This window comes from Octodon degus, unplaced genomic scaffold, assembly GCF_000260255.1.
Source record: "Octodon degus isolate 3935 unplaced genomic scaffold, OctDeg1.0 scaffold00239, whole genome shotgun sequence".
Lineage (NCBI taxonomy): Eukaryota > Metazoa > Chordata > Mammalia > Rodentia > Octodontidae > Octodon > Octodon degus.
Genome location: NW_004524815.1, coordinates 1,378,127 through 1,389,288, shown reverse-complemented (window position 1 = coordinate 1,389,288; position 11,162 = coordinate 1,378,127). Strand labels below are relative to the sequence as shown.

The 11,162-nt window shown below is 62.4% G+C and overlaps 1 protein-coding gene across 4 annotated transcripts in view; it reads left to right on the top strand.

Annotated features, from left to right (window-relative positions):
* Positions 1 to 1,181: 1,181 nt before the first annotated feature.
* Positions 1,182 to 11,162, top strand: part of Tnks1bp1 (tankyrase 1 binding protein 1) — a 17,216-nt gene continuing 7,235 nt past the window's right edge. The window contains exons 1-6 of one of the 4 annotated variants that reach the window (XM_023706076.1): positions 1,182 to 1,337; positions 3,429 to 3,537; positions 4,360 to 4,945; positions 6,040 to 6,109; positions 8,005 to 9,183; positions 10,697 to 11,161. In XM_023706076.1, coding sequence (XP_023561844.1) covers positions 3,447 to 3,537; positions 4,360 to 4,945; positions 6,040 to 6,109; positions 8,005 to 9,183; positions 10,697 to 11,161 — 2,391 coding nt within the window. In that variant the 5' untranslated portion in view covers positions 1,182 to 1,337; positions 3,429 to 3,446. Of the gene's footprint in view, positions 1,338 to 3,071; positions 3,538 to 4,359; positions 4,946 to 6,039; positions 6,110 to 8,004; positions 9,184 to 10,696; position 11,162 lie in introns of those variants that run through there. The other 3 variants (XM_023706075.1, XM_023706077.1, XM_023706074.1) reach the window with 3 other exon arrangements.

Here is an 11,162-nt window from a genome sequence, read left to right as displayed (position 1 = left end):
CTCGGCGCTGTCCGCGCTGCAGGAGCCCACCCACCTCTCCGGATCAGTTTCCCTCCCCAAGACCCGCTGTCTTCAGATTCTGTGCCATCTAACACGTTCTGCGGATGGCACGCTTGTCACTGGGGCTTGTGGCGGCCCCTTGTCTTTGGGGGAGAGTGGGGGAGGCCGGGCAGCGTGTTGCCCCATGCCTGGTGGCCTGCTCCCATGGCTGCAGCAGGGGTGGGGAGGGCGGGCCAGTGGCAGCTTTGGGGCCTATTTCTACCGTTATTTTGTATTTCTGGTCTGTGAAATCGACGTTTAATAAAGGAGGCTGACTTTGGAAGCCATGTCCATGCCCCCTCTTTCCAGCCCAGGTTGTGATCACACACTTGCACGGTGTAGCACCCGCCTTGCTGGGCAGCTGGGCTCCAGGTGCGTCCTGCTCTGCTGCTGCTGGACCAGCAGCAGTTTCTGCCACCTGAGAGTAGCGCTCATGAGCGCTGATCAGATTAGCAAGGATCCCTCATCCGGCTCCATTATCTGCCCAGGAGGCAGCGCTGAGCTATCCTTCCTCACCTATGCGTCAAGGGTCTTCAGGGGCCGCAGATAATAGAATCAGGATCGATGTTTCCTGCAGATGGGGAGTAGAAACCCGAGCCTAGAGTCGGGGCGGACGAGTGTGCGATTGTGAGACGGGATGCGGGGAGCTTTTATTTTCAGGATGCAGAACGGTTGGGCGTTAGAAACCTGTTTCATCAAAGGCTAAAATGAGCTAACAGCACTAAAGGGGTAACTAGAGGCGACACACTGCCTTCCAGTGTCTTGCAATCCCGGTTTGTACACTTGGGGCAGCCACATGGCCACGTCCTCCCGGGGTCTAGCTGGAAGTTGGGCCGGCCGGTGGCTTCCCTCTTGCCACTGCGCCTCTATGGCACTGTAATCACTGCCGGCTGCCGGGCGGGGCCGGACCGAGACTCTCTAGGCTGCCATCTCAGTGGCGCGGGAGACTTGCATCAGTCTCTCTCGGCCCGAGCCCATTATTTGCATACTCATGAATAATTCAGCGTGGGTCCGCCCCCTTCCGTGCAGGGCAGGCGAGTTCCGCACGGGTTTTCCACTCCCGCTTCCGCTTGTATATGCATATTCATGAAGCGCGCCGGGGGCGGGGCATGGGCGGAGCCGGGGGCCGGGCTGTGCGGGGCTAGCGGCGCCCGGGTCCCTCGGTGACCGTAACAGGAGCAGCAGGGACCGCGGTGGGTACCCGGCCGCGTCGGCCGGAGCGTGACCGACCGCGCCGCGTGAGTGTGTGCGCGGAGCCTGCGGGCAGGAGGCGGGGATCACGTTGGACTCGGGTGCAGGTGAGGTCACCGGAAAGTTTGGAGGGTCGGGGGGCGCACTGTCCGGGCTCGCGTTCTCTCGGCCAAAGAAAGGGGGGCGGGGCGAGGGCGGGCACTGTGGAGACCCCGCCCTTCCTGCCTCCGCCCCCTCGGCCGGGTCCGGCATCCCGACCCATCTCTGGGGTCCCTGGGGTTCCTGCAGTCCCTCGCCGGGCCACTCGGTCTCAGCCACTCCCGAGCGCTCTGGTCGCCGCTGGAGACTCAGGGGCCAGGCCAAGCCCCAGGCCTTGCGATCGTCTTCTCCCGGGTCTCCCTGGGTCTCCCGTGGCTGGGGTGCCTCGACTCTCTGCGGTCCTGCAGCCTCTGGCTGTGTTCTCAGTCACGCGCCCTCCGCGCTTCTCTGGCCTCCCACCCCGCCCAGCTGCGCAGTCCGAGCCGCTCTCCGCGCTGCGGCCCCTCGCCGCAGCAGTGCCCAGCAGGTGCCCGGCGAGACGGGGCCCCTCTGTGAGCCCGGTTCGCGGATCTGCCCTCCCACGCGGTGCTTCTGTGTTGACGGTCAAGCACGGGAACTCAGTCGTGAGCCCTGTGGCTTCATTTTCTGAGATGCCCCTCTTCCCCGCGTCCGCGGCCTGGTTGTGGACCTCGTGCATACCCGTGGGCAGGCCTCCGCGGGAGTGGGCCGATCCGGGGCTGTGTTCTCCGCTTCTCTCCTGCCTACGTGCCCAGTGCTGTTTTGGACACGCTGGGACACGATTAGAGAGGGAGGTTAGGGTGGGTTCTGCAGAGACTGGGCCGTCCTCAGGCCCCTGGAGGGTGTCTCGAAGGTTGTAACCCTGCCTGGGGATGTGGGACCGCCTGGTCGAGCTCCACCAGGTGACAGGAAGCGGCTCTCAGGCCTCCAAACAGGTGGGCAGGAAAGCTGCTCCTCAGCCCAGCCCTGGGTGTGTGGAGGCTTGTGGAGCTGGGACCACAGATCTCGAGTGGGTGACAGGAGTGGACTTGGGAGTTGAAGAAATGGCTCGGGATTGCAATGGCCTGGGGTCTGGAGTTGGGGGGGGAGGTGGCGACAGAACGCTATGACTGATCACAGTAATAATGGTCAAGGTTGCCTGGATTGCTTCCCTTAAACCTCTAGAATCTATCAGTAACCCCATTTTTCCGATACAGAAACTGAGGCTTAGGGAAGCCAGACAGCTGGAAAGTAGTAGGACGCTCCCCCCCCCACACCGATTTGAATCCTGGAATCTCTGGACCTAGAGGCCCACTGAAGCTCAGAGGAGGGGACCTGGTTGGCTTCTACCACGTGGCTGTCACCTGGTGTATTTCCCTCCCACTCCTTCAACTCCGGGCCAGCCCATCTGGAGGGTCTGGGAAGGGGGAGCCCGAGAGTTTTTCCCCAAGTTGCCCCACCCGCCGGATGTTCTCTAGCCCCATCCCGGCCGCGCCAGGGCCCAGCCCTGGCGGCTCCTCCTTCCTCCAGGCCAGCTCTGGAAATCCAGTGGGAGGCCATTGCTATGGCAACGGGACTAGGCCCTGACTTTACCTCATCCAATTCCAAGCTCAAGCCAGAGCAATTGAAAAATTAAAGAAAAAAAATGTATTCCAGATGTTTACTTTTTAAGCCTTATTTTTCCGTGTTTGGATGAGACAGGCGGAGGGGGGGAGGGGGCGGGAGCCACTCCCAGCGGCGAGGCGGGAGGGGGGCAGGGTGGGGCGGAGCCCCAGGTCGGGGAGGAGCGGGTTTTTCCCGTCTCCGGGGAGGTGATTCAGGTCCTGGAGACTCTAGACTCCGGCCCTGCTGCCCCGCCTGGAGCCCATCGCCCCACCGGGTGCCAGGGAGCAGTGAGTGGGCTAGCGTGGGGGGCTGGCCCGGAGCTCCTGGACCCCGTCTTCTTGGGACGGGTGAAGCGACGAGTTGAGAGGTCTGGGCAAGTTGAGGAGTGGCCCTGGGGACCTGCGGCGACCTCCCAGGACCCCTCCTGAAGTGGCCTCTTCCTGTCCCGCGGGCCGGCTGTGCTGGGAACGGAGACTTCCCGGCGACGCCCGACCGCCGCGACCCCTTTCCCTTCTGAGGTCGCAGCCCCTAGCTCACTCCCTCCCGCCTCTTCCCAGGCCGCGTGGGCCGCACGCATGGAGGTGTCCGCGCTCCCGGAGGGCACGGCCATGGCTTCTCCACCCCAGGACCCGGAGGAGGAGCCCGGGCGCGCTGGCCGCGAGCCAGGTATGGAGGGGAGCGGGGTGGGGCGCCGGAGGGGCCGGTGGTGGGAGGCGGGGACACAGCCGTAGGGTCTGGCGGGGGTGAGGGACTGGGGTGCGCGGAGTTGGAGGGAGAGGGCTCCCACGCCGATCGCGGGCAGCCAGGAGTGTCTGTGGGTGAAGCCTTGTGTTTTGTCTTGGGGGAAACCGAGGCACGGAAAGCTTCCCGGCTCCCCGTCTAGATTTTCTCCCTCCTGTGTAGCTGGAGAAGTGGGTTGTGGGGCCAGGTGTAGAAGGGACCCGTAGAAGGACTGTTTTGGTCTTGTTTTTTTTTTTTTTTTTTTTTTTTTTTTTTTTTTTTTTTTTTTTTTTTCTTTTTTCTTTTTCTTTCCTTGTAATCGGTCTACTTCTGTTTGGCTTAGGTCAATAGTAAGTTTGCATTCCTGGTCACACACCAGATGACAGTGGGGCGGTGCCCGGGAGGGGTGGGGGTGGGACGCGCGGCAGGTGGAGATCAGAGCCTGGAGCAGAGGGGGTTGGTTGGCTGTCCTTCGGGACGAGAGCGGGCAGCAGGCTGGCTACAGGGGCTCCTTCGCTGGTCCGTCACTTGGTGGGGGCTTTGGGTAGGTGTGAGCCAGGGCTAAGGACACAAAATGTACCAGTGAGACGCATGGCCAGGGAACTGGGAAAGGACAGCACGTGTGACCGGCTTGATGGTCCAGCGGGCCCTGAGAGCAGGTGGCTTTGACCTGTGCCTGGGATGCGACACCCTGAGACTGCAGGGTGGCCGAGTGCAGGGTGAGGACTGTCTGACGCCTGCCCCGCCCTCCATGCTTTTCTTCTGCAGGTGACCTCCGGGCCAAGCCACCTGTCAGGCCCAAGCCCCGGGCGTTGCCCGCCAAGCCCGCGCTGCCTGCCAAGCCCTCCCTGCTGGTGCCCGTGGGTCCTCGGCCACCCCGGGGCCCTCTGGCTGAGCTGCCCTCCGCCCGGAAAATGAACATGCTGGCTGGGCCCCAGCCCTATGGGGGCAGCAAGCGGCCCCTGCCTTTTGCGCCAAGGCCTGTGGCTGAGGCCACCGCAACTGAAGTGGCCCAGGAGCCCCCTGGAAAGGGGGAACCGCTCCCCTCAACTCCGCCAACCCGCTGTGCAGCCCCAGGGGGTGTACGCAAGGCCCCTGCCCCATTCCGCCCAGCCTCGGAGCGCTGCGCTGCCTCCACAGTGGAGGAGATCCTCGCCAAGATGGAGCAGCCCCGGAAGGAGGTCCCACCTAGCCCCGAGCGGCTCTGGGGCTCGCGCCTCTCCTTCAACCAGGATGGCAGCTTGCGCTACGGCCCCAGGACTGCTCTCGCCAGGGGCTGGTCCCAGGAGGGACCCCCAGAGGCCCCAGCTCTGGCAGAGTGTCCAGAAGAGTGCAGCAAGACCCCCACGACAAGGTGAGAGCCAGAGACCTGGGTGGCCCTCTGCGGCTGTGGCCTTAGTTTGCCCTTAGATCTTGGGCAGAGGTGGTCAGCACAGCGTCTTTCCACGGTGGGCAGTGCCTTCTGGAGTTTGTGGTCTGAAAAGCTGTCCATAATTCTCTGCTGGGCATGGTGGCACATGCCTGTCATCCCAGTATTCTGGGAGGCTGAGGCAGGAGGATTGTGGGTTCGAGCGTAGTCCAGGAAACTTAGCAAAGAATAGAATATCTGTTTCAAAATAAAAAAGGGCTGGTGTGTAGCTCATACAGACCCTGTGTATTCAGTGTCTAGAATCCTCAAAAGGAAGAAAGAGTTCTGTCGCTATAGTCCGTTAATGTTGAGTGCACAAGTTTTAGTCTGTGTATGCAGAGAACCAGCCTGCCTCATTGACTCCGCGGCTGGAAGAAGCTATGTTTAGATCCATTTTGGAGATGGGGAAACCAAGGTTCAAGGTGGCTCCCACAGTTGCTGAGCAGGTGGGGGCAGAGGTGTAGGCTGTCCTCCAGTCTGCTCTGTCCTGGCAAAAAGCCCAGGGCCAACTGCCTGTTCCCCCTGGGGCAGAGCTGGTTGGGACCTGGGTGTGCTGTGAGCAGTTGGCTAGGGACGCTCAGGAGGTCCTTTTGGGGTAATGGGCCCAGGATGTTGGGCAGAGAGGTGGGGGGCCACCCCAGGAGCCAGTGTTGGGCAGGGACAGCTAGTGTCAGGCCCCAAGAGCACTGCCCTCCCTGAGGGGATGCCAAGGCCCTGGCTCGGCCCCCGCCCTATTGTCACCTGAAAACCAGAGTCACCTTTGCTTCTCACAGACAGGGCCCTGCAATATAGTCAGGGTCACACAGGGCACACTCTGCCAGCAGGACTGGGTGAGGGGGTTGCGGGGGTGCAGGCCAGCTGCCCTGCACTGAGGGAGCTTTGGTCCCTGGGGTTTAGGGCTGGACCTGGTGCTGTCCCCAGAGCCAGGCCTTGACTCTTGTGGTGCAGGCTGGTGGGGTGCCCACCAGCCCTGGGTGGGGGCCAGAGACACTCTTGCCTCTTGGTTCCTTTGCTTTATGCCTTGCCTATGTTTCTCACAGGGGCCCGTCCTCTGACCTGGCTGTCAACGGGGACCTGGCTCAGCTGGCCGCCTCCAAGCCACCAAATGACGTGAGTTCATCTCCCCACCCCAGGCCAGTCAGAGCATTTGGCGGGGAGGTCCCCTGAGGTTGTTTTCCACTGCCTGTGTAGTTCAAAAGGGGAAACTGAGGCCTGTGGACTTGCCTGAGGGCTGGGTGCCAGGTTTCTCAGTTCCCAGGCCAGGGCCCCTGCTGACTGCCATGCTCAGGTGTGGTTCTGGGGCGCATGCTCATAAAGAGCAGCTCTGCTGCATGTAAGGACCCCAGCACAGGCTGAGTGTGCAGCCTGCTCAGTCCTCTCCTCACCCCAGTGGGGACCTGCTGGTCCACAGGAGGGAAGAGGAGGTGGGAGGGGCCAGAGGCTGGAACGGACGTGTCTGCCTCCAGAGCTCCCTAGAGGATCAGAGTAGGAAGCCTTGTTTTTTGGGGTTCTTCCTCTCTCCCCATTTCTGCCCCCACAGTACCTGTTCTCCTAGGAAATTTGTAGCAAAGTGGTTCTTGTTGTTTGAAAGTTCTTGCTGACCAGCACCCCCCGCCACCCTGGAATAGAGGCCTGTGTGCGTCTGTCGTGCCCATACTGGCTTAGGGTCTGCCACAGCAGGTGTCAGGGTGGCAGCAGAGAATGCACAGGGCTCCCAGTGCTCAGAGCCCGACTGCCAAGGTGGGGAGGCAGTCATCCTCCTGCCTCAGCCTCCTGAGTGTGCAGGTTACGGGTGTGTACCACCATACCTGACGCCCCTACGATCTGTGGGGGTTGTGAGAGGTGAGCCCCAGGATGGCTTTGGCTTCAGGAAGGTCATTTCAACCCTAACCAGAGAAGGCAAGTGGTAGAGTGAAGGAGGAAGTCCGTTCGAGGACTGGGAGCCTGTGGAGAGCCAGCTGTTGCTGCCAAGAGATGCAGGGTCAAGAGGGAGGTTTAGAAGAAATGAGAGCAGTTGGCTGGTGGTGGCAGGGAACCAGAGGGACGGCTGGCTTCCGCCCCCAGCAAGGACAGTGCCTGTCTAGGGAGGACGCGGGTGCAGTGTCCTCTGCCATTGAGTTTGGCCATGGGGCTGAGCTGCCTGGCCAGGAGCCAGGAGAGCGCCGTGAGGCCCCAGAGGGACCTGCAGGAGACTGGTGTTGTGGTGGAGAGAGTGAAGGCCAGGGAGTGGGAGGGTGAGAGGGTGTGGGTGAGGGACCCCATGAGGTACTGGGGCAAGGGGGCAGAGGGCTGGACGGGGGCAGCGCTACCACAGTGGAGGTGGCAGCTTTGCCTGGGGGTACTGGGAGAAGGAGGCTTGCTGCCTGGGGCCTGGAAGGGACCCCTCATATCTCCAGGGTTAGATAGTGGGCAGAGGTCATGTTGATCCCAGAGCAAGTGAAGGGTTTGTAGGAGTCACCCATGGGGGGCTTCAGTGGTCAAGGCTGCTGGCATGGGCCCTGGGGCCAGAGTGTCACAGAGCTGGAGGCGGGGCCCGGGCAGGGGCTTTTAGGGGCCAGCCTGGCCAGGTCCTGGAGTTCTCGCCCCACCACATGGGGAAGCTGAGGCTCAGACCTGCAGAGGGGCTCTCAGCTCCTGGGAGGAAATGCCGGGCAAAGCTGGGGCTGTCCTGCTTCTGCTCTGTGGGTGACACTGGGCCCCATAGTTTATGGCTCTTTCTTGGATGCCCCCTTCCCAAGTCCCTGATCATGAACCATGGGGGACCTTCTGGTGACCAAGCTTTGGCTTGGGTGGTGGCAGGAAGGATGACCCAGGTACCTGTGAGGTACAGATCTGGGTGACAGCCTGCAGAGGACTCTTGTGACCCTGGAAGGTGGGGTGTCGCTGCACTGACCACAGTGGTCCCTGGCTGCCTGAGTCCCGGTTTTCTGTCTCCAGGTGCCTGGGTCAGGGGTCCCCCAGCCAGCTCGGCAGTACCTGACGGCCTGGACCACTTTGTCTTGCAGGTTCTCACCAAGGCCTGGGCCTCCACCAGTCCAGGCTGCCCTGCGGACATTGCTGGCCCAGCCCCGGGGTCTCCCCAGAATGCCCCAGCTTCTGAGACTTCTCCCTATCACCCTGGGACTCCGCCATCCCCAGGCACTACCCGGTCTGCTGTTCCTGCTGCTGCTGAGGGCCTCTGCCAGCTACCCAGCCCCGGGCTCCCCTCTGAAGTAGCCACAGAGATCCCAGGAGCCAGCAGCCTTCCGCTTGAGCTTGTCTCAGGGCACCCCAGTGCTGAATGCCCGCATGCCAGCCCACCAAGGCCTCTGATTGAAGGGGCTGAAGTGCCAGAGCCCAAGAGGACGTTTCCAAGAGGGGAGGACATGGCCCTCATGGGTGACTCCAGCCTGTGTCCTGCCAGCCTGGCTCAACGCCGCTTCTCGGAAGGTGTCCTCCGGCCGCCCAGCCAGGCCCCGGAGAAGCTGGGGGGCTCACTGGCTGCCCTGCCCCAGGCTCAGGGGAGCCAGGCGGCCCTGGATCGACCCTTGGGGAGTGGGACGGAGTCCAGCTGGAGCCTGTCACAGTCCTTCGAGTGGAGCTTCCCTGCCAGGCTCCCGGGTCCAGGCCTGCGGCTTCTGGACTCTCCACCGCCCTCTCCCATCACTGAAGCCAGCGAGGCCATGGAGGCTGCTGAAGCTAGCAGCTGCACTGTGTCCCTGCAAGGGGAGGCGGCCCAGGCCCCTCCTGGGGACACAGGGAGGCCTGTTTCCTGGGTGCAGGTGGAAGGCCCAGGGGTCCCCCCATCCCCAGAGCTTATGTCAGATGCCCCATCTCTGCTGCAGGCTGAGGAGGGGATGCAGCCCCGGGAACCGCCCACTGGGCAGGAGGCTCCTCTCCCTGCGGTCACCAGAGAGGCTGCCCTGGCCCTGCTGGAGCCCGTTCAGGGCCAGCAGCAGCCAGCACCCTCCGACCAGCCCTGTGTGCTCTTTGCCAATGGCCCGGGTCCTGAGCAGGCGTTGCCGGTGGAGGAGACAGTGACCCTGGCCCGGGCTGAGACTGCCCAGCCCACAGCTGAGGCCCAGGACTGGTGCCCGGTGTCTCCTGAGCCTGCAGGGCCTGGTGGCAGCTCTCTCTGGCTGGATGAGCTCTTGGCATCCCCACCACCACTGAAGGACAGGCCCTGCTCGAGTACCCACCCTGAGGTGAGGACATGCACCGTGTGGAGACCAGGCCTGGGGACTCATCCCTTCAGTGGGGAAGCTCACTGGAAGCCTTCACAAGCTGAGGGGCTTGGGAGTGAACCTTTGAGCTTCAGGGTCCTTGATTTCATTTTATTTGGGGGCCCTGGGGGCCAGAGCAGGACCGTGAGGATGTTAGACAGGTATCACTCCTGGCTTCTCCGGAGTTACAGCATTGAGCCCCGTGTGGTGGCACACTCCTGTAATCCCAGTACTCGGGAGGCCGAGGCAGGAGGATCTGTGTGAGTTTGAGGCCAGTCTAGTCTACATAGCTCAAGATCAGCTTGAATTACATAGCTAGACCCTATCTCAGGAAAGTGGTGTTGTCTCTTGGAGTTGTGTGGGTACAGTGAATCACAGGAGGTGCTGGGTGTCGTGTGTGTTGCGAGTGTGCAGTCCATTATTGTCACGATGTTGTGTAAGGCAAGATAGTGCAGCTGAAGGTCAGAGCCGGGCTCAGCCTCTGCCAGCCCAGCAGGCCTGCCTGGCTTTCTAGCCCAGTCCTGCTGTCTCTATGCCAAGGCCTCCTTGAGTGTGTGACTGCCACAGGAAGGAGCCTAGGACAGAGGGAGTGCTGGGTAGGCCCTACTGTGACCCACGTCCCTGTGGAAGTGCAACGGGCCCAGCGAGTGGCTGCTGCTGGCTCTGTGAGGTTCCGGGCAGGGCATGGGGTGGGGTGAGTGGAGGAGCAGGAAGGGTTAAGACTCTGCAGTAGGTGTGTCTGTCCCCGGCCAGGGTGACTCAACGGGCCTCTGGGCGGGGCTGCGGTGCTGCAGCTGCCGGGCAGGGGAGTGGAGCCAGGGTGAGGAGCGGAGCCAGAGGGCTCAGCGCTCGCCTGCCCGACAGGTCCAGGCCAGACGCCGCTGCCGCACCCAGCAGCCTGGGGCGGTCGCCAGTGTGGGCGGAGGGGCCATGGCTGGGCCTGGGGACGGGGAAGCCAGTGTGTCCATCCTGCAACGGCTCCTGGCCAATGCGGCCCTACGGGACGAGGCTGGCCGGCTGCGGGGCCCTGAGCCAAGGGTGAGTGGGGGAGGCTGCTGGGACAGCGAGCCCCGGGAGCCTGTGGAAACCCCACCAGCCCAGGCTGCTGAGGGCTTCCGGGTGGCCCCGCAGAGAGAGGGCCTGAGGGGCTCTGTCCCCACTGTGGTAAGCTGCAGTGGGGTCAGTGCTCTAGGTCCTGGGCAGACCTTGTCCTGCGGGGAGCCAGGTGTTGCTCAAGGCTGTAAGCATGACCCTGCACCAGGGGTGGGGTGCTCTTTGGTGCTCTCACGTGTGCCATGCGATTCGTCCCTGATGAAGGATACAGTCCCTGAGGACCACAGTGTTTGGGGTGCTGCCGCAGTGTGCTCACAGTCACACAGCCGGAACCCAACCCCAGCTGTCGGGCCAAGTGGCGGCACTGACTTCATCCTGGATTGATTCCTGTTCTGATTACCTCTGAGCATTGTTTCTTTGTGTTTCTTTTCCTTACTCTCAGGGACTCCTTGGCTGGGCCCAGAAGGATCTGCACAGTGAATTCGGGATCGAGGCGGACCCCTACCCTAGCACCGCAGGGCCTTCCAGCTGGTCCCATGTTGCTTCTCAGGACTACAGCACTGGGGGTGCCAGCCCCGCAGGAGACCCGGACCTGGGGCACAGGGAAGGGATCAGAAGGGAGTGGGCTGAAGTGGGCAGTACCCATGCCCCAAGTGACGCCAGTGTCTCCAAACAGCTTGAGGCCCACGGCTTGGGGGTTGGAAAGCCAGCTCTACTCAGCAGCCAGAGCTGGGAGGCCAGTGCCCAGGACCAGGAATTAGGGAAGAGGGATTCCCGGGACACATTCTCAAGTGTTCATGTGGAGCTCCAGGACCAAGAATTTGGGAAGAGGGATTCCCAGGACACATTCTCCAGCCGGGATGCAGAGCTCCACAGCCAGGAATTTGGGAAGAGGGATTCCCAGGACA